The sequence below is a fragment of the Mandrillus leucophaeus genome, unplaced genomic scaffold (genome assembly GCF_000951045.1).
Source record: "Mandrillus leucophaeus isolate KB7577 unplaced genomic scaffold, Mleu.le_1.0 Scaffold1010, whole genome shotgun sequence".
In the NCBI taxonomy this organism is placed as follows: Eukaryota; Metazoa; Chordata; class Mammalia; order Primates; family Cercopithecidae; genus Mandrillus; species Mandrillus leucophaeus.
In genome coordinates, this window is record NW_012098211.1 from 232288 (window position 1) to 254849 (window position 22562).

General features: G+C 49.2%; 1 protein-coding gene across 1 annotated transcript; it reads right to left on the reverse strand.

The window, feature by feature from the left end:
* Positions 1–1843: 1843 nt before the first annotated feature.
* Positions 1844–18983, reverse strand: MAT1A (methionine adenosyltransferase I, alpha). Its single transcript, XM_011975676.1, has 11 exons — positions 18818–18983; positions 14980–15057; positions 13413–13535; positions 10140–10252; positions 9619–9762; positions 5886–6104; positions 4528–4710; positions 4033–4166; positions 3175–3394; positions 2987–3068; positions 1844–1992 (listed from the first exon to the last, which is right to left on the reverse strand). Exons 1-9 carry the CDS (start codon positions 18909–18911, stop codon positions 3292–3294), a joined length of 1191 nt encoding a protein of 396 aa, XP_011831066.1. The 5' UTR covers positions 18912–18983; the 3' UTR covers positions 1844–1992; positions 2987–3068; positions 3175–3291.
* Positions 18984–22562: the final 3579 nt, after the last annotated feature.

The window sequence follows — 22562 nt, forward strand, 5'->3', positions numbered from 1 at the left end:
AAAACCATTTTGCATAGTTGGTGGCTCCCCTGCTCTAGAAACAGTGTTCACCTGACTTCCAGGGACCCTGCCCTCCTGAGTTTCCTTAAACTCCACTGGCCGCTCCCTGCCAACCTCCTTTGCTCCTTCCACATTTCCCTAACACTGTGACACTTGGCTTTGTGGCTCAAAAGTTGGTTCTTTCTTGCTTTCACTAATTATTTTGCATGTTATACCTAGAGTCCTCCCCCTACCCCAGGCAAGTATTCCAGTGTGTTTCGTAAGTGTGTCTGTTTGTATACACTTGAGAAACGTGCTTTTCTCTGTAATGTGTCATGTTTCATTGTACTGCCCACCTAGTGTCTTCTCGGGGTATAGGTTCTGTCTCAAACAGGACTATGAGACCCCTTGGCCTCATCTTCCTCTCCCCTCCCTGCTATGTTCTGGGTCTTCCTGGCACCCCAGATCAGCCTTGTCCGCACATGAGACAGGGGAGCCACACAGGCTTTGCCTCAGGCTGCACCAGGACATTCCTCAGAGCTGAGTCCTGTCCACACAGCCTGCTTGCCGGAAACCATGCAGGACCCATCTTCCTCCTGCTCTGATCAAACCCCAAGAACCATATCACCAGGGGCCATGGCAGGGATGATCTTCTAATGAAAAAGAACCATTTGCTTGTTCTCTTCACAACTGAACATGAGTGAAGGGAGATGTGCACCCACTTAAAAGTTTGGCTCTTCTCTCTGCAGAAGCCCCTCCACTCCCTCACTTTGTTCAAGTTCAGTCACTTATCCACACTCCAGACATGGCCTGAGCATGCCTTCAAGCCAGCCTCACAGAGACACCATGCAGGAAGGGCACAGGATAAGGCATAGGCAGCCTAAGGGCAGCAATGCGTAAGGAGAGCACACAGAATTCAGGGGAGCCAGGGGTGGCCACTGCCCTTGGTCTTAACCCTTTTTGGGCCTCAGGGCCCTGCATGTAAAAATGGGCTTCCTAAGAATATCAACCCTGGTGAGATGTGGTGAGGAATGAACATGGCAGTGGTGTGGCTTAACACAGCTGCTAGTAACAAGAAAAACCTAGTCCATGAGACATCTGCTCCATGTGGACAGGAGGAGGTGACCCCGAGGGGAGGATACTAACTCCCTCTGTTGGTGGGGACAGGCAACCAGGGAATGCTACACAGAGCAGGTGTCATGTCTCTGGGGTTTTGCAGAGAAAAACTAAACATAGGGTAGTTGCTCCTTGAGTTTTTATTCACTGTTTTAGCAGGAACTATTAACAAATAGAGGCTTTAGTTTCAAACAAACAAATTGACAAAAAATATCTTATTTCTCTAGAGGGCAGGGAAAGTATAAAATTCTGAATTTTCATGTCAAGTATGATCCAAGTTAGAGGAACTCGGTCACCTGCAAACCTCTCCCTCCCTCCACGGGAAGGAATTTGAGGCTTCCTAGGTGACCAGGAGCCGGGCTTCTTTTGTTGCCTTAATTTCCGTTCATCTGAGAGAAAATGAAAGCCAGGGTCTTTGTGCTCCAAGCCAAGGCCCAGATGCAGGCTGCCTGCTCCCCAGATGAGACTTCCTGGGCTGCCTCTCCCAGCCTGAACCAGCACCATGCACCCTAGAGAGAGGCCGAGTCCCCACTGTTCCCCTGGGGCCCATGGAAGCCCCTGCCTGAGCCTGTGGTCCTGGGAGCTGGGGAGAAGGTAGAGATGCTGCTATCAGAGGTCCAGGCTAAGGACAAGTGGGGCAGGTGGGGCAGGTACTGCTGGCCATGGATGGAAAGGCAGGTGAGTTCCAAGACCCTAGCGGGCCAAGGACTGCTCAGGCCCCTTGGGAGCAGACCTGCTCCCCAGAGAGTCACCTGGCAAAGGCAGAATCTCTTCGTGACATCTCAAGCTTGTCCAACACCAGAAGGCAAGCCCCGCCTATTTAACGTGAGGCCTTAGGACCAGCCTCCCTGGATGGGGCATCCGAAGGGCCCCTCCCTCCCTCCAAATGCACTCAGACTGCAGAGGATACAAGGGACCAGGGAAAAAGAAAGACCTGAGGGCCTCTGTATAAGGGGCTGGCCATCTGTGCTAGGACAAGTTGCTGCTTCTGCTACAGGAAGCCCAGATAGGACTGGACTGGACTCAGACCACTTACCCCAGAAGTCCAAAAACCCAATCTCTGCATGTCTCTGAGAGGTCAGGGGGCTGGGATTCTAGAGCTGCTGGTTAATCCCAAACTCCAGCCCATGCTGATGGTCCAGGTATCCAGCTTACCCTCAGCCATCTTCTGGGACACATGAAGCAAACAAAATAGCCCTATGGTTCCGTCTTCATTTTTCAGACAATTGCCCAGGGCTGAACAAGAGCTGGTGGGTTAATTCCCTCATTTCCAGTAACCTTGGGCCTTCAGGACAGAGTCCATGGCCTCATTTCTGAATCTGCTTTGTCATTGTTCAAGCCTGTTACTGGCATGTGACAACGATGGGGGAGGGGGTGTGTTACAGGCTCCTGAGTCAAAGCTCCTAGTTACACATCTAGGCCTAAACACGTGCCTATGGGACCCTGCGGAAGTTATCCAGCCTCTCTGTGTTTTGCTTTCCCCCATCTATAAATGGGATAATAAAAGGTACTACCTCATCATGTTGCAGTGAAGAAAAAATGACCCAGTCATTAGCTGGGTCCCTCGCACACTACAGGTGCTTAGGAGACATTAGTCCTGCTCTAACCCCTGCCACATGCCTGGCCTGGAAGGGGCTTTCTGGAGACCCTGGCTCAGGGCGCTGGCTGCCTGTGAAAGGGAGGCCCAGGAGCCCAGGTCCACAAGGAGCCCTGAGGTCTGTGAGATGTGCTGACCTCACCTGGCACAGACAAGGGGAGAGAGGGGGAGCTGGTCAGGGTCCAGCTGTTGGGGGAGGCGAGTGAGGGAATTCACTCTTGACGGGGTGCCTTTTCCACTAAATTAACATTGCCCCAGTCTGACGGAGCGGCAGAACACCATGCCCATCCTCACATCAAGAGCCAGCCTCCAGCACCAGGAAGCCCCTGCCTCCAGCCGGCCATGATGATGACAGAACAGGCTAAATGAGAGGAACCTGGCTTTGCCCCGAGGCCATGATGATGACAGAACAGGCTAAATGAGAGGAACCTGGCTTTGCCCCGAGGCCATGATGATGACAGAACAGGCTAAATGAGAGGAACCTGGCTTTGCCCCGAGGGTTGGTGGGTGGGGAAGGCCATCAGCAGCCAGGGCTCTGGGGAAGAGGAGCATGGCCACCAGGCGCCTCCAGGGTGAGACCAGGCCCAGCTCCCCTGGCTCTAAAACACAAGCTTCTTGGGAACCTCCCATGGGAACTCGCTTCTTCCGAAATGGCCGTAGCATGCTGTCTTCTGGTAGATGGGCTTCTTCAAGTCCAAATCCCTGCATGTCCAGCAGAAGGGAAGGGCATTGGAAGATGGAACAGGAGCAGGGTTTCTTTCTCCATTTCAAGGACAGGAGGGAGCAACGAACTGTAGCACAGCCCTCCTCACATGGCACTACACCTCCCCCCAGCAGTTGCACACACACATCCTATCTGTGCCGTACCACAGTCTCGTTTTATAGCCCCACGGATGCTCAGAGGTTCACGGACCAGGACCTAACTCCAGCCTTCGGATGCCTTTCTCCTCCCACTCCACTTACCTGGCCCAGGCCAGTGTTGACACCACCAAGCTCTGGAAACAGGGAATAGACTTGCTGACTCGATTCCCAGCCATTTGAGCCATTTGGCCTTATATTAATAATTATTTTCCTAAGATCCCCGCCTGCCTCTCAGCTGCTCAGAGTTGGCCCCACCGGAGTTGGTGTTGACTGGGCCAGCAGGAACCTGGGGCGGCCTCCTTCAACCTGACAGCCAGGCTTTCTGCCCTGAGGATGCAGTGTGCTGTACCAGGAGCTCACAGACCCTCCCACTTCTGAGAGGCAGAAACATCCTCCTTTCTGCCTCCCTTTCAGGTGAGGTGAGCAACTGGGCAAGGAGGGAGCAAGGTCCTGTGTAATAGCGGAGCATGGCGCTTTACCTGACAATGACACCCGGCCGGAGGTCGAAGTTCTTACGCACCACATCCAGCAGCTCTTGCTCTGTCTTCTGAGAGGTTCCGTAGGTGAAGATGGAAATGGACAGCGGCTCGGCCACACCAATGGCATAGGAAACCTTCCAGCAAGGCGCAGCGTCAGGGACTGGAGCCTCTGTGTGGGCCCTGCCCCCTCAGCAGCTTTGCCCTTCTTCTGAAGGGACCAGCGGGGACCACATGTCTCCTGCCCAGCATGCTCCCCTGCAATTTTCCTGCTACCTTCACCGAGGACAGTTATTCTACGTGCCCCTCTCCCTGAAGATTTTAGTTTTCCCTCCCCCAGGTTTTCAGAGCCCTGGCCACAGTGCCCAACACAATCACACAATCACAACCTTTGGCAAAGCGTGCAGCTTTCCCACCGGGCCAACATCCCCTTACTCAGGGCAGAGCTGGGCAGGGGTCTTCCGCTGCAACAGGACGGTGGTGGGTGGAGGGGCTTACCTGGACGAGCACTCTCCGGCAGAGCCCTGCCTTCACCAGAGACTTGGCCACCCAGCGGGCAGCGTATGCAGCTGAGCGGTCCACCTTGGTGTAGTCCTTCCCAGAGAAGGCCCCACCACCATGAGCCCCCCAGCCACCATAGGTGTCCACAATAATCTTACGGCCAGTGACACCCGCATCCCCCTGCGGAGGGAGAGAAATCAAGATAAGAAGCAGAGCCAGCCCCTAGATGCTAGAGGGGGCTGAAGAACTCTGATGGCAGCTGAACTGCAACTCAGGAACGATGTCCTGGGGCTGCCCACAGACATTTTCGTAAGACTCCTTTGCCCAAAACTCTGGACCCCACTCCCAGCTCAGTCACTGCCCACATACTGAAATCAGGTAACCTGCCAAAGCTTCATTAGAAAGGGCAGAAGGTGGGCCAGGGGTTCTCTGGGGTCACAGCCACTCCCTAATGCCTTTGTTACTGAGTCCATCACAATGCAGAGATCCAACTGCAGGCAGGAATTGCACTGTCAAAAATACAACCCTGGCTGGTGCCACCTAGCAAATGCCATGTTGTCCACTTCCCAAGTGTGCTCTGGGCAACATCAGTCAATAGTCATGTCTTTAAAAGGGTGGGAGTTCTATGTTATATGATTTGGGGAAGTCTGCCTACTCTACCCCCGCTTTTAGAGATCCACAGTTCACACTAGTATGTCTAGGCTTTGAGAAGTCCTGCAAGAAAAAACAATTAAGTGTTACCTCCTTCTACCCTGTATTTCTACATTCCACTTGCTCCTGGAACCCAGGATGGGGCTCAGCTCTGTGGCAAAGCACGCAAGCTGAGGGCCCAGGCAGTGGGCAGCAGCCTGGCAGCGGTGCTCTGCAACCTCCACTCCTCACACTTGCAGTACAGAAGAGGGGCCAGTGGCGCCCTGTCTAAAACACCCTGCTGCACCCGGGCGCCCACAACAGCCAGAGGCAGCCTGTGGTGAAGATCTGGAAACAGCCACCTGGGAACAGCTGGCCATGTGCAAATGCTGCAGCGGGGAATGTGCACCAGAGCAGGGCGAGGTGCAGCGGCTATGGGTAAGGTCGTGGTCACTTGAGATGGCAGGAGTGGGAGGGCCCGGCAGTGCTAAGTGGAGGAATCCTAGGGATATGTCCCCAATTTCCCACACACTGTCAGACACATAGCAGACCTCCCCAGAGACTGCACTGAATGTACAGAGGCTAAAATTCACCAACTTTACATTTAGTCCATGGTCAGAGCCAGCTGACCCACTCCAAGCTAACTTGCGGTTTTCCTGCTCTGAGACATAAGCAACCCCAGTAACAAAGACAAACCAGGGCTTCGTTCAGAGACAAGGATGCACCTGGGGACCTCCAATGACAAACCGCCCACTGGGCTGCAGGTGGTAGATGGTGTCTTTGTCCAGGTACTTGGCCGGCACTACGGCCCTGATGACCTGCTCCTTCAGGGCCCTGCGCATCTCCTCCAGCGTGATGTCTTCGTTGTGCTGCACGGAGATGACGATGGTGTGGATGCGCACGGGGATGACTGCGCCATTGTCCTGCATGTACTGAACTGTCACCTGTCCATCAGAAGGGTGGGGGAGACACTGTGAGGCTGAACTGAGCGAATGACACATGGTGGCCAGGCACAGACACCCAGGAGGAGGTGGGCAGGGCTCCCAGAAGCCAAGTGGGGCCTCCTGTCTTCAAAGGGTGTTGGGGGAGTTAATCCGACACATTCTTACATTCAAAAAATTGCCTGGTGCTGTGGGGGGACTGGGTGTGAGGCCCAGTTATTCCCACATGGGACCACAATTAGCACGGCTTGGAGACTTGAGTTTCCTCTCAACTTATGACCCCTCTTCTGTCTCAGACATTTCCAGGTGCCAACAAATGTCCCCATGGCCAAAGCCCTTTCTTGACCCTCTATAGCCCTGGAGGTATCTCTCCTTCTGCCAATGATGCAGATGAGAAAGCCAAGGATCCAAAATGTAAATGTCTTGGTCAAGATCACACAGCTGGAAGAGTTGGGACCTGACCTGGAGCTGCACAGGCTGGTAGACAGGGCTCTTCCAAGAAGAAGGTTGGTTGCTGCTCAAGACCCTGTGCTGGCCACAGGCCCAATACTGCTGAAAGCAGCATGGACCCACAAGAGCAGGGCTCAGAGGATCTTAGGAACATGTGGTGCCTGCAGGGGTGCAGCTCTGCCAGAGGACCCTGGGAGGAACACTGGCCAGTGGGCATGGGACTGCTCCCATCCCAGGGCCTGGACAGAACCATGGGGCAGCAAACAGTGGCTCCCTGGGACTGTGCCTGCAGCAAGCTCTCTACCTCTCCAAGGCTACTCAGGTATCCATCAAACCCTGGATCTGTAACAAACTCCTACTCTGTGTTCTGCCTGGTCTAAGGAGCAACAGGGAAGGTCCAGAAGAAGCAGAAGAAAGAGCCCTGGCCACGTGAGATCTGCAAGAGATGGCCCGACGCACACAGATCTCGTGAGCTGAGAGCAGCCCTCAAATGCCAGGCTGTGCACACATAGGGTCCTGGGAGAGGGGCTGGAATCTGGGGTAGGACACTCCCAGGAAGACAGGCACTGTCTGTGACAGACTCTAGGACTGGGTCTGCTGCATGGAGCCTCAGGAAAAGGCGCACAGCCGGGGAGGGTGCTCAGGCCGTCTCCACTGTTCCCCTGGGTGACTCCACCCCCACCCAGTAGACTCCACGCAGTGGCCTTGCAGAACTGCAGAACAGGGTGGCAGAGCAAAGGGCCCTGAGCACAGCGCTTATCTCATCACGTCAGCAAGATGTGGGGAAAAACACACCATGGAAAACACAGCTCTGATCAGGTACAAAAATAGCCATCTGCACTGCCACCCAGGCCTCACTATCAGCAGCAGGGATTTGTTCAGGTGGAAGGACCCATCCTGCTCACAGCCAGCACTCCGGCTGGATAAAGACACTGCTTCACAAACAGGGTGCGGAGCAGGGGACCTAGACAAGCCGTGCCTGGCCCAGGGCCTCTCTCATGGAGGGAGTGAGTCGAGCAAGCCAGGCTGTTTGGAGGCCAGCAGGCGAGGGGCCTCCTGGAGCCCCACAGCAAGCCTGCACCCTCTGCAACTGGAGCTGGTCTGTGGTCCTGCCTGTGGCAGGGGAGTGAGGCTGACTCTGGTATCCGTATTGGCATTTTCAAGACAATTCTTCAAAGGAAGGGAAGCCCTAAAAGAGCCCATCCTACCCTCCCTTCCTTGCTGACCCGTAAACCTAGAAACCCTCTATTTCATATCTAAGCACAATGAACCTGCTTCAGCAGGTCCAGTAGGTGGTCCCTCTGTTCCTCTCTCTCGCACAACGAAGAGAAAAACAGTCAGTGCCACTGGCTGCCTCCCCTCCCTGTTCTAAGATTTCCCCTTCTGTGAATCTTCACCCTGCTTCTATGTTGCAGCACCATTCTAGTCCAGGACAGGACAGGCAGGCCGACATCATGGGCCCCTTTCTTTAGGTGCCATCACAATCTACATGCTTTAGCTCTCCAAACCCATGACCTCCAAGAACACCCAATGAATGCTGATGGTTCCCATCCCCCCTTGGGGGGGTCACATGGATAACACAGGAAGTCCCAAGGAAAGGTTTCTTTTGGGCATAAGCACGCTTCCCTGCCCGAGTACAGCCAGCATGCAACCTCTACCCTGTGCATGGCCTGACACTTGCACAAGAAGGAACTCCATCTCTGTATAGCTGGAGTTGTACATGGAGCCACACACAGCACGCTGAGCTATAGCACCATGGCTGCCAGATTCCAAGTGCAGGACAAGAGAAGGCGCTGTCTGCTAGTGGCCAGGGATGGCATCCCAGAGGAGGTAGAACTTTGCTGGCCACTCAAGGACAGGTGAGGACCAGAGAGGGAGCTCAGGTAAAGCAAAGCCCTAAGAAACAAGGGGACCATGAGCGAAATGATGTCAATGAAGCAAAGATGGGGTGGGGCAGGCAGAGGCAGGTAAAGTTGGAAGACCATAAAAGGTTCTGAATGCCAGAATAACAAGTGGATTTCCCCTGTCCCCTTGTAGGAAGCCAAAAGTTGTAGAAAACACTGAACAGATGTTAGGAAGTTAAAAATGAAGCCTAAAGGGAATTAACTGGAATTTCCAAGCAGGGAGAACCTTTGGGAGGGTAGGGCACTGATCCTGGCCTGGCTGGGATGATAGAAGCCCTGGGGAAGGCTGGACTGGAGTGAGAGGAGTGCTTGATGGGGCAAACTGGGGCAAACTGGGGACATGGGTAGGTGGAGAGAGATGGCACTGAACAGGATTGGGGAAGGGCAGGCAGGAGGTGGCAGGGTGCTGCACACAGCAGGCTCTCAGGGCCCATCTGCTTGGAGGGTGACCAGAGAAACCCACAGGCGGGAGATGTGGGAGCTGAGTATGTGAGAATGGTGTCCATGAGCATGGACACAGGGAGAGAGGTTGTGCAGGACGAAGTGCTGGGAACTTGGGAATCACAAGAGGGGTCATTGGGGTTAAGCAGGGAGGGGATACAGGAGTGAGGTGCTAGGAGGCCTGTGTCTCTGCTAACACTTGCATCACCCCAGCCTTCAAATATAGGCCTCCGGTTGATTTCCACACTGCAGAGAGACGAGAGGTCAGGGCCCATGGGGTTGGAGCTGGAAACAACAGAGGTAAAGCCTTTTCATGAGAAACAAAGATAAGAAAAAGGGCCATGATGAGACAGACGGCACAGACACAGCACAGACAGCCTGTTCAGGACAAAGAGGCCTGGAAATATGGAAGCCAGTTAAGAAGTATGTTTGTGGCAGGATTTGGGGACTCATTAGTCAATGTTTGCTAATGAGCAAACAAACAAACAAACAATAAAACCCAGAACTATCCTTTCCATTTTTCTGTATTTTTGAAACTTTTTATAATAGAATGTGAGAAGCATCTCTAGCTGAAGATTTTTCACATAAATAGTTCTTTTCAAAACTGACCATTCTTTGATGCCTAGACTGAATATTTTGATCTTAAAAATGACAGAATCAAGAGGATTTGGGGGTGTTAAAGCTTCTGTCTACGGCTCTCCCGGGGTCATTCAGCTGCTCACCTGAGTCTTAGAGTCAGGCCGCAGCCAGGGGAGGAGGCCGGAGCGCCTGAGGTCCGCCATCCGGGCATTGAGCTTGTGGGCAAGGATGATGGTGAGGGGCATGCACTCCTCTGTCTCGTCGGTGGCGTAGCCGAACATCAAACCCTGTGGTGAGAGAGCAGGCTGAGCGGCGCCCACCCTAGACCAAGAGGACCGCGGCTCTCTCCAAGCCCGAAATCTGCCTGGTGTGTCCACGTTGATTGGGTGCCTCCTCCATGGAGCTTTCCACCGGCACGTGCAGGGGAAGGATGTCATCCCTGACCCCCAACACTCTAGGAGGGGGAGACAAGCCCAAACCCAGTGTTAGCAACCACAGTCATCCACAGCATGGCCGTGAAGCTGAGGTACCCAACTCACTCCCGGCTCTTGTGCTAGGATGAGAGTGATTCCTGTGTTATCCACCCCTCAGTGTGATTAACCCACTGCTCATGAACTTTCCCAGCCAGCTCAACACACAGCTCCCACGTGCAGTGGCGAGCTACCTGATCTCCTGCCCCGACATCCTCCTCGTTTCTGTCCAGATGGACGCACTGGGCAATATCCGGGGATTGCTGCTCCAAAGCCACCAGCACGTTGCAAGTCTTGAAGTCAAAGCCTAGGTGGAAGCAAAGTGAGCCTCAGTGGGGCACAGGTCAGATGGAGGGGGCCATGAGCTTCCCGATGGATGGCTCAGTTCCCGACATGCCATTTGGTGTCAGGGTGGGGTGTCCCTAACTAACCAGGGTCTGTCTAGGCCCACAGCTGAGGCCCAGGATGGGAGAGGCCCTGCGCCTTCATGTAGAACTCTTTGGCCAATGAAAATTCTCCATGGTGTATTTTATTGTGCTCAATTAGAACTTGGTTAACACACACACACACACACACACACACACACACACACCCTACAGAGACCTGCAGATTAAAACAAGGTGATGCCAAGGCTCCTCTGGCTGAGAATGGTGGCTGACTCATACCCTGCCCCTTAGGCTCTCCCCCAGGTGCCTCTCAGAACCCAGTTTGCTATCACTGCACTAGGAGAAAATCAAGAGCCCTTTTGACCCTGTCACTCAGAAGCCCAGCTGTGTGCCTGACACAACTATTAAACATGCTGAACAAATACAGGGTACATGAACTATACAGACAGACTCCCCAAGCCAGGGTCCTCTGACCCTGAGAGGTAAACAGAGTCTGGGGCAAATGGAAAAGCCACCTGCCCTTTCCCATCTGCAAAGCTGAGGCACGGGGTATAGGCCTGCTACCCCTGGCACGCTGGGCACTGATTTGGGAAAGTCTGGACTAGCAGTAGCTCAGCCCTGGGAGTCCCATGAGGAAACTGCTATGCACCGAGACTGTGCACACCTCCTCACAGCTGTGCTGGGCTCAGCCACACGGACTGTGAGAATAAGGGGCTGAACACATGGATGCCCCCACCACGTCAAGCATAGTGACACACTCACTTTCCAAACTCCCACAGCCATGTTCTTTCCCATCTATTCTCCTACCCACACAGCCTGAAAGGACTTACAGAGAAAATGCACAGATCCAAGCTGTTGTTTCTGTACCAGCTTCAGGTGGGGATCTACTGCCAAGGAATAAAACTGAAGCTTTTCAGTCTGACACAGCCCTTGCTCCCAGGACTCCTTGAGCCAACATGAACTCAGGTTTAGCTGTCAGCATGATATACTTTTCCATCTCCACTAGGTCCCTGCCTAGAACGTTCTTCCTCCAGCTCCCACCCCACATGCCCAAACCCTATGTCCACCCTCAGTGCATGTCCCCGGACCTGCCTGCAGTTCATCACACATGATGCCAGGAACTTACCCCTGGGCACCTCATGTTGCATCATATACCCTAGGAGTATCAGGTCACCTTTGCCCTTTACACCTTCCTGTTTCCTAATGAATGTTTTTGAATGCGCAAATCAATGAACAGTCTTTAAAGAACTGCCAAAGGCTGTCCTGTTCTGCACTGAACATTTCACAGTTTACCTAATCACTGTCTGTCTAAATAACGAATCTCCCCAGGGCTCAAAAATCAAGCAAGGGCTCCAAGGAATTTGGAAAAACAGAACTTAGGGGACCAAGAGGAGAGGTACAGGGCTTGGAAAGGACAATGAGGCCAGCAACACCACAGCCAGGAGCAATGAGGAGCCATTGGCCTGAGACCCTGCTAAAGCTGTTACTGCACATGACCTAAGGCTGTTCCTGTCCATCGAGCACAGGTAAATGGACAAACTTGGGCACAGGGAACCTCAGCCCGCTGAGCCCAACTCAGCCATGGGTGGGCTCTCGCTCATTTCTCCTTCCTAGGGAACATTGCCTCCTGGAAAATTTCCCTCCTACCTAATGCAGAATAAGTTTTGCACTTGAATAAGGTCTAAATGTACATAAACAAACTGGTTTTTCTTGGTAGAACAGGCTCCGTGTGGTAACGCCTCAGGAAGCTGCAGCTCTGGGACAATGTGTTTCCTCTGTGAATACCCTCATGTCCCCACCAGCAGAACTAACCGGCTCTTACTGCTTCTCTTCCCACTGAGTCTCAAAATCACTGTCATCTATTCAACCAACAGTAATTGCTCATGAGCGCTTTGGGCTGCGCCAGGCCGTGGCTGGACTGAACCTCTGTGAGTCTGCACCATCATACCATGAGTGGGCTCTCTCACTTATAAGGCGGGGGTCTGGCATCTCTACATACCCTGACCCACAGGATGCCACACATCACCCTAAGCAACCATTATGTGACACAGGCAGAAATGAACACCTTTAAAGTCATGCTTCTCTCTGTGCCTCTTGATTACAGGTGTTTATCTAGGCAGGTTGACCTGGAAGTGGGTCTTTTTACCATGGTGTGAGGTCACCACATCTCTCACAGTGATTTCAGAGAATTAGGGAGCGAGCCAACAGAGAGTCAAAATGGAGTTTTCTTTAAAAATTGGAATTGCCTGAACATCTAATGCCAGAGACCAATGTGGAGACTCTAACAATTGGGACCAGAGCCCTGCCCAGGAAGCCAGCATGGACAAAGGGTCCCTGAAACTCCTGCAGAATGTGATCGCACACAGGCCCTCCGCACCTGGCGCTCGCTCTCTGGGTCCTTTGCTGCCCTCCAGGCCGTACCGCTGCCTGGCCTGCCCAGCCTCAGATGTTGGAATCTGCTTCAAGGCTCTGCTAGGGTCTATGCCCCTTCCCTGGGTGGTGGCCCTATACTACGTGGCACAGGTGCTAACCTGGACCAGCCTCGTCTGCTGTCAGCACCAGTTCTGGACTGAGTCATCTTGCTCCATGTCTATGATTAGAAGTATGTTTAGTGGAAGCACAGGAGTCCGGAGCCTAGTGGTTGCTTACCCTGTGATCTCACACAGACTGTTTACTCCTCTAGCCCTCCATTTCCTCGTCTGCATAAGTACATAAATGATTAGGAAAACACAAGAGACTATCACCAGTGCCTGGCAGGGAGCATGTCTCCAAAGAAGGGCAGCCCCCTTTATTCAGTGCGTCTTTCTCTCCAAAGCCTTTGCCAGTGCCAAGAAGGCAGGACCAAAACAAGCCCAGTCAACAACAGATGGGCATGTGCTGGGCCTGCTGGGCATAGTCACCTGTTGGCCATTCTTATGCCAGAGCCTTTGACCTCTGAAACCTGACAGACGAGTGTAAGAGTGTTTTCCTCCTGGTAGTGTTGATACTCCCATCAGGCTGAAAGGCGCGGGTTTGACTCAGCATCGGGGTCTCTATTAGCAGAGAGTAACAGGGATTTCGGACCCGGAGGCCTGCCCTCACCCTTGGCCGAGTCATCATAGCCGATGTGCTTGATGGTGTCCCTCACCACTCGCTGGTAATCCACCATGGCCATTGAAGTGATCTCGCCACACAGCAGCACCATGCCGGTCTTGCACACCGTCTCTGAAAGGGAGTGGGGAGAGTTAGCAGCCAAGTGCCAGCAAAGGGAAGCTCATATTCCCAGACCTCTCACAGCGTGGACAAAGAAGACACACAAGGGGCCTTATGAGGAATGGATTCCAGAAGGAAAATAGAAATGTCAATAAAAAGAAAAAATCCTAGCACCAAGCACTGAGCATCTTTCAGTGCTGTCTTGGAAAGAGTCAGTTGTAAGTGGTGATCCTGGACAACTTACTTAACCCCTCTAAGTCTCTGTTCCCTCATCTATTTAATAAAGCTATTTATAAGATTGCTGTGTGGATTAAAGGGAGATGATGGTTGTATGTAGCTGTCATAAAGAACGTAGTCCACACATGTGACCCCCCATCCCCGACATTGCTAAACCTCCACTGCAGGCTTTAGGGAGTGGGATCCAGACCAAAAAAATCAAAGCAGGCCAACCTTCTCTCCAGATATTTACAAAAATATAAGGGTAGAATCTACCCTCAGAGGGGGATGAATCCCTGCAGTATTCAATACAGGGGCGAGGATGCAACCAGAGAGAGAAGGATGGGTCCGTGCAGTGGACAGGACATGACAATGACAGTAAGGAGAGCAGGACTCTGGTCTTCACACTGGGGAACTCTACCCCATGGCCTTGGGGCACCGTGATCCTGTCTCTAAAATGAATAGCCTGGACCTGATCACCCTGGGGGCCCCTCCAGGCTCCAGAGTCCCTGACTCTGCCACTGTGCCATGGGCTTCAAGCCAGGCAAAAGTTTTCTCACCAAACAACTTATCCCACAAATAAAGATGAAGATCTTCGGCCTACATGAGTCTTCAGACACAATAAATTATGCAGATGGGAGCCAGGGCTTCAGTACTTTAGTTTAACATTAATGTCTCTTAGGAAAGCCATTGATTTATTGAAAAACAATTGATGAAGATGCTGCCTTCCAGTTGCTATTAAATGGGGGACACTAATTATTTTAAAACCTAAATCATACCACAAACTAGGAAAGAAAACAAGAGAAGCCAGGTATCTGTGCAGCCAACAGAGGCTCCTAGAATGAGGGCGCAGCTTACAACCATCTAGGCAGCTACCTGTATTTCCAGCTGTTTCATCGCGTCTGGAAGATTCACCTAAGAACTTTGAAAGACCTCCTTGTTCCCAATGAGATCAAGCATCAGGAAGGCCATGTGCTGGTCCAACCCTGTGCTATTTATGGTTGCTATGACATCTAACATCAGATTCTTGCTAAAAATAATTATCTATTTGTTTCATGGTTAGAAATGTTTTTCCTCCCTGTTATTACAGAGGCGAGGTCTCATAATTGAGAAATCTACTGCAGAGCAGAGGACATGGGTTTTGGAACTGAGGAGTATGGCTCGTTTGTCTTATGCCCATGATTAACTTCTCAGTCTAGTCACTTAGGTCTCCAGCAGGAAGGGATCGGGTGTTTCTTACCACAGGCCACCTTGGCATTGGGGTCTTGCTTGAGGTGGGCATCCAGCACTGCGTCACTGATCTGGTCACAGATCTTATCTGGGCAAGAGCAAATATGGGTCAGAATCACAAAAATATTAGGGATAACAAATTGAAATGTTAAAATAATTAGATATCTTTTCAGTTTACATATCAACTTATCTACCAGAGGGAAAACACTTTTTTAAAGTATAAGAAATTAGAAACACTTTGAAATTTTTATTTCTTTCCATTCCTGCCTAATTTTGGATGACATGTATTATATAAAGTCACAGAATGCCCTAAAAAAGAAACAACATTTGTTTTTTTTGAAATGGAATCTCGGTCTATCACCCAGGCTGGAGTGCAGTGGTGCGATCTCGGTTCACTGCACTCTCCACCTCCCGGGTTCCAAGCAATCCTCCCACCTCAGCCTCCCAAGTAGCTAGGATTACAGGCATGCACTACCATGCCCGGCTAATTTGTTTTGCATTTTCAGTAGAGATGGCATTTCACCACGTTGGCCAGGCTGGTCTTGAACTCCTGGCCTCAAGTGATCCCCCTGCCTCAGCCTCTGAAAGTGCTGGGATTACAGGTGTTAGCCACTGCACCCAGTCAAAATCAGCTCTTCTAGGAGTCTCAAGCAACTCACACATATACAAACACATACACGTTCTTCTAAATAAAAAGTCTCTCATTCCTCATCATGTTCCCTTTACTTCTAACATCTAGAAAAGTCCTGGAAATGAACTTAAAAATAGTTAAGAAGTCAATTTTATCTCTTTGCCAAGAGGTAAAGTCAGACGGCTCAAACAGTTGCATTGCATGGCAGGTTCCACAAGATGCAATGCACCGTATATAAAACACCACACCCAAGTACATGACTCCACCCATAAGAATTCTACAAGATATCCCCTATACATCATTGCTATTTGCAGAATACTTCCATAAGCAGCTCTCAGATCCTCCCACATGGTCACTCAGCCTCCTGAAAGCCAGGTGTCCTTAGAACTGAGTTTGACCTCTTCAATTAAGGTGGGACTGACAAGGGTTCAATATGAGCTGGAATTTGATTTTATTCCTCCACTATTTGCCTTAAAGACTCTGCAGGGTCTAGAATGTAAAGCACTAAATGGTGCTTGTAGGAAAATCCACTCTTGCTTTGGGGTTATGCAAACTGTCAATATCTACAAATTAAGAAATAAAAGTGATACCTACTTACATATATTCTAGCTCATTCAGTGTTAAAAATACCCACAGTCTCCTCTTAATAGAGTAATATGTTTTTGTTAAGAATGCAGATCCAGAATCAAGCAATTTGGCTCTCAAAAGCAGATGTTACATTCTGTAATTAAAGATATTCACTAACTCCCTAATCTTTCCTTTAGAAACTACTGCTAAACATACGTTTGAGGTTGTGTTTTGTTTGTTTCTTTCTTTCTTTCTTTTAAATCTAGCCTCCTGCCAGTGGCAGACCCTGGTAGCACCTTTAGGTTTGTCTGAGCGCATCGCCTCTGCACACCTCTGTCACTGAAGGCCTCCCGCTGATAAAATATCCTAAAATAAATACATGCCAGCCACCTTAGGCCTACCCATCAGGGTTCCTAGAAGCTTGTTGACTGATCATTGATTGTGGATGTCTCTGCCTGTGCAAAGACACAGCTCACAGGCTCCCACTCTGCCTAGGGAAATCCATCATGAAGAGGAACAAAGCTGGAGTCCAGCAGGGACTTCCAGATAGCACCACACACCAAGACAACAGCCAAGGAGGTTGCCTCTGAATTGTTGTTTTCGGTTTTGCCTTTCAAAATTTTTATCAATATCACTTAGTAGACTTAAGATAGCCAATAGCTGGTTTTTTTTTTTTTGTTTTTTGTTTTTGGAAAACCGGAAAAGAAAAACTTTATCTTTCTAGCAGAGAGGAATTCAGCAATGGAATGACAAGCACAAAGTCATCTAGCCTTTATGGAAACTTACCAGGACAATTATAATGGCAAGTACAAGGGACAGTCAGACAAACTGATTGGCTGTCATTAAGTATACAAAACAATCAACTGATTGGCTGGCATGTTCATTCTCAGTCCTCTGAGCACACGGCTGCTGCACACAATGGGCCATCCTTGGGACCACTGGCCACTGCATGCCAAAAAACCCACTTCCTCCGCATGGAGTGAATCTTTCTCCTAAGCTATACATGAGGTTCACAGCCATGGAGCTGATCAGAATGTATCTGAGATTGAAAATACAGTACACCTAGATACTTTATACAGTTATGCACAATGAAAGAGGCTATTTACATTGAACTGAGCTAAGTCACATAAAAAACTCAATTCAATTCAAGGTTTTTCAACAGCTGCACTATTAACATTTTGGGCCAGATAATTCTTTGTTGAGAGGCTGTCCTGTGCACTGCAGGATGCTTAGCAGTGTGCCTGACCTCTACTCAACAGATGCAAATAGCACCTTACCCCACCTCCTATAGTTGTGACAACCACAAATGTCTCCAGACAGTACAAAATGCTCTTGGGGGGTGTGGGGCAAAACTACCACCCGTCAAAAACTACTGGCTAAAGTATATGGAAGGAGTAGTGCACTGAGGTGTCCAAAGCCAAGTTACAAGGTAGGAAAGATAAATATCTTTGAGGAAGAACAAGAGCAAGGAAGATAGAAAAGGGCAGACTTCGTAATAAGTTAGCAAACACTCAAATGAATTTTGAAGAGGTACTTAAATACAGAAGTCTGCACATCTATCCCCCAGGGGTCTCCAAGAGCAGTGGTTCTCTGTGGTTCTCACCCCAGAGCATCAGCATCTCCTGGGAACTTGTCAAAAATGCAAATTCTGGAGCCTCTCCCAAGACCTACTGAATCGGAAACTCCGGAGGGTGGGGCGCAGCCCTCTGTGTCTTAACAAGCCCTCTGGGGGATTCTGAAGCACCCTGAAGTTTGAGAGCCACTGTCCTACACTTGAGGCTCTGAATGTTCTGGTCCTAGTTCTCACTGTCATCAAGGAAGCTTCTCTCACTTCCCCACATCATAGTCCACCTACTTTTCAGGCACCAAAATGAATGCCTAAATTTTCTTCCTGTTTAGAAGGTCTTCTATCCTGCTCTTAGAGAATGTCACTGAGTTGCCAGCACCTAGAGGTCTACCCTTGCAGCGACCAGGGTGCAGGCTTTCATGCCTAAGTTGCACATGTTTTACATGCAAAACTTAGTCACCCATGGTCTTGTTTCAGGAACATTCTCTGTTGACTTAAATTGGCCATTGATAACAGATTAAAGCTTTGCTCAAAAAAAAAAAAATACATATAAAAAGTTAAGACCTGATCATACATTTTGCATGGGCCATACTCTTAGCCAGCCAGCTGCTACTCCCTGTCTTGGCCCCACCGTGCTGGCATGCTGGTGGTGGGCCACAGCACGGCTTCATCAGGAGGGACTGTTTTATGAAACTACTCCATGCTGTTTCTCTAGAGATCCCTTCTGGTAACTCACACACATTGCTCTGAAGAGTTCTAGGAAAAGTGACTCCTACAGGTACGAAGTTACAGTCAGATAGGAGGAATGAGCTCCGACATTCCATTGCGCAGTAGGGTGACTGAAGGGCTAGAAGAGGGAATTTTGAATGTTTTCACCACAAAGAAGTAGTCAATGTCTGCGGCAACTGGCATGCCCATTACCCTAATTTCATCATTACATGTTATACTCATGGATCAAAACAACACACTGTACCCCATAAATATGTACAATTATTATGTGTCAATTAAAACCATTTGTAAGCGACTCTCTCAGTATAGGCTTGGAATGATAGTTTTCCAGTCATTCCAGGACAGCCTACTTACCTGGGTGTCCCTCTCCCACAGACTCCGACGTGAACATGAAGGCTCCTTCTTCACTTAGAGAGTGGTCACACAAGCCATCCACTGGTCCATTCATCTTCTCACACTTCTCCACTCACGCTTCTTCCAGGGAACAATTTTAAGGCTGTGACTTTGCCTGAGTTTTTTTCTTCTTCTTCTTTTTTTTCTTTTTCTTCTTCTTCTTCTTCTTCTTCTTCCTCTTCTCCTTCTCCTTCTCCTTCCCCTTCTCCTTCTCCTTCTCCTTCTTCTTTCAACTCAACAGGCTTGTCTTTGGCAGAGCCACGGGGATCACTTCTGCCTAACTGCCTGTGAGCACGTGAGAACAGGCGAGGACTGCTGAGAAGGGAGGGAGCGAATGGAACTCAGGATGTGTCCCACCCTCCAGCTTGCCACAGCTTGCTCCTGAGCGACTCCTATATATGGAAAAGTGAAAGTGCCTGAATAATCATGTGAGAAAATTGGAGGAGTCCATTTCCTAAGAGGGGGGTCTTCTTACCTGGAGGAATTTCAATTCTTACCCCTGACTTTCCAAACTCTAAGCACCTGGTCAAGGTAAGGTAAAGAAGGCTGTATAGTTCTGCAGAATTGAAGCTCCTTTGGGACTCTCCTTCAGCTCTCAGCCAATCTCGGTAGTGCTCCAGAGTTCACAACTCACCTTGGAGAGCAGGGGGTCTGTGGTCACCCAGAGATACAAGCAGGCAATAAGAAACTCTGTCTCAGAGATATGGTTTAGGCTAAGATTGCAACAGTGCCTTTGCTGTTGGGTGTCCCCTCCTCCCCTGCATCTCATCTGGATTGGTCTCTTCCCCTTCTACCTTCTCAGGGAGAGCAGGAGCACGCACCTGTATTCTGAGCCAGCTGTGGTGTTACACAACAGATTCATTTTAGAGGAAAAGCTTTGAGTCCACGTGTTTCTGCTAACAGAAACCACCTAAACTGTCAACTTCTCTAAAAGGCTGGCAGGCATTTTAACAAGCAAGATCTTTAAAAAGTATCTATCTGGGGAGGTTACAGAGAACAATGTGTGTGTGTGTGTGTGTGTGTGTGTGTGTGTGTGTGTTTTAGAAAAAAATGCTTTTGAGAAATGGATTCATTACATGGAAATTATCAAAGTCCAGTTTCCCAAAGCTTCCAGATGATAAACATCTACATATTCAGTTCTATACATGTAATAAACATCGTGTTCACATAACTCTTGCATTATTTTTGCTTTGACCAAAAAAAGTAGTAAACAGGATTATATCTTTAGTTCGTGTACTAAATGACAGTGTCTCACACTCTCAGATCCAGCTGCATCCTCAGACCCAAGGAACAATGGGGAATTGAGACCACAGAGAATGAGGATGGGTGGAGAAACCAGTTCCCACTAGAATGCAATAAAAAGTAATCAACCATAACCTTGTGCATCAAAGCTTGGACTGTGGGAAGCAAAAGTTAGGAGGCAATAGCCCCACCTAACAATTCTGGTGACCAAACCCCTCTCTGAGTTCATTATACAAGCATTTCAAAAAAATTTTTCTGGCACACATTCTGGTGCTCCAAAGCTTGAGTTCTGCTAACTGATGACCAGTCAAACATCATCCCTTCAGAGAATTAAAACGGTACTGAAGTGACCTCTTCTGGAATGAAGCAAGGGATGTTACATATGCATAGCCAATCAACGGCATTTAACGAGGAGTGAACTGAAGTGCTTAGGCACAAGACTTGAAAGTTCAGAGAGGAAAAGTCCACTGGGAAGGGATGGACTAATGAGGAATCAAACAGGGACTTTAGACAACATCGCCTTGTCATTGCCAGCACACAGGACCCCTCTGTTTGCACTTAAGCTATTTCAACATTGCTGGCCCTTAGTAAATTTCTTCTGGGTACATTAGTTTTAAACCTAGAGGCAATATGAGCTAATGTTTAATTTGAACTGTAGAACTAGGTGACCCTAGCAGTTAAAATTGTATGATAACAATTATGCTCCACATTTGATTTAAGAACAAGATGATGTGTAAGTAGCAGGTAGGTACTCTTCAAGGTTCCTAGAGCTATCGGGAAGACAGAAAACAAAGCAGTAGCTGCCTTCTGAATTCCATAAGTAACAGCACCATGGGGTGGAAGGCGTCAGGGTGAGGAGATGACCTGTACACAGATATGCGCGCAGGGGGCTTTGGCAGCCTGGATGCCAATTCAGGGTGTGAGGGAGGGATCTGAGAGGCACCTCGTTAAAAACCCATCTCAAGTATGAGTTTCATTTAAGACCCCAACTAAACACTAGGATGCCTTATATTCTAGCAAGTAAATGTTAATAAGCAGTGCACAGAGCATGGTGGATGGAAGTGCAGGCTTCTGGACTAGAGTCCAACTTTTGCCTATAACCTCCCATGCAGCCTGGAGAAGGCCTCCTGACCTCTCCAATCTGTTTCTTCTGCTGTAAAGCAGGTTAAATAATTACCTACCTCACAGTGTTATTTTGAGAACTAAATGAGGTCATTTAGGTATGGTAAGTATTGGACATAGTGTTAGCACACAATACAAATTTAATAAATATTAGCTAATATTATTAAGCAGTCCATTTACACATATATGATTTTCTTCTGAACAAAAATAGATTATGGTATGTATACATATGTATATATAGGTATATACATACATATACATATATAATTTTGCATCTTGCTCCTTTCCCCCCACAATATATCATGGCCCTCTGTTCACATCTCTAAATACAGATAGATTTTTTTTTTTTTTTTTTTGAGATGAAGTCTCACTCTGTCACCCAGGCTGGAGTGCAATGGCGTGATCTCAGCTCACTGCAACCTCTGCCTCCTGGGTTCAAGTGATTCTCCTGCCTCAGCCTCCTAAGTAGCTGGGATTACAAGTGTGCGCCACCACACCCAGCTAATTTTTGTATTTTTAGTAAAGACAGGGTCTCATCATGTTGGTCAGGCTGGTCTTGAACTCTTGACCTTGTGATCTGCCCACCTCAGTCTTCCAAAGTGCTGGGATTACAGGTGTGAGCCACTATGCCAGGCAGGCCTTATTTTCTTAATACTTGAATAGTATCTCATAATAAGGATGTACCATAAATTATTAAACCATTCATTCCCCAGTGGTTAAATATTTTCAACTTCTCCAGTTATTTCACATCACTATTATGCTGCAGTGAAGGTCCTTATTCATCAGCATGTTTCTGAAAAAGATAATAATGGAAGGCTTTGGCAGTGTAGAACTAGCCAAAAGACTTCACTTTTGCAATGCATTTTACCTGATAAAAGAAGTAGCAATTCAATCAAGAGTTAAAATTGTAGTTTCAATCTACCCCCTTCAGAAAGAATTGGCAGATCTTAGCAAAGATGTAATTACTTTGAGAGTTGAACCCATAAGGACTTCCTGGCCCTAATTTACCATCATAAACACAAATTGAGTCCCCCTTACGCACAGCCTGTTCCCATCTCTCTTATGCTTGAATTGTCCCAATGCCCACTCCCAGCCCCAAACTCCACAGTGGACTGATTACTTAAGTCCGATGTGTCAAAAGGCACACAGTTGATCTCACTGACATGCAGCAGCCTTGAACTCTGAAGCTTCACTGACAAGCCTCTGGAGAAACTTGGCTTTCAAAATAAATATCTTTTTCAGTCAGATTTACCCCTGATGAATCTCTGAATATAAAACATCCAGTGGAAGATTGTTTCCAATAAGCAGTGCCTATAAGTCCCACTAAGCAGTTTAGTGATGG

What these genes read in the sequence shown, in the direction of transcription:
- MAT1A (XM_011975676.1), bottom strand. Translation starts at nt 18,911, where the DNA reads ATGAATGGACCAGTGGATGGCTTGTGTGACCACTCTCTAAGTGAAGAA. An exon ending in TGTGGGAGAGGGACACCCAG is followed by an intron (nt 15,058 to 18,817) that starts GTAAGTAGGCTG and finishes GCTCTTGCCCAG; the next exon opens with ATAAGATCTGTGACCAGATC. An exon ending in TTGTCATTGGAGGTCCCCAG is followed by an intron (nt 4,711 to 5,885) that starts GTGCATCCTTGT and finishes CTCCCTCCGCAG; the next exon opens with GGGGATGCGGGTGTCACTGG.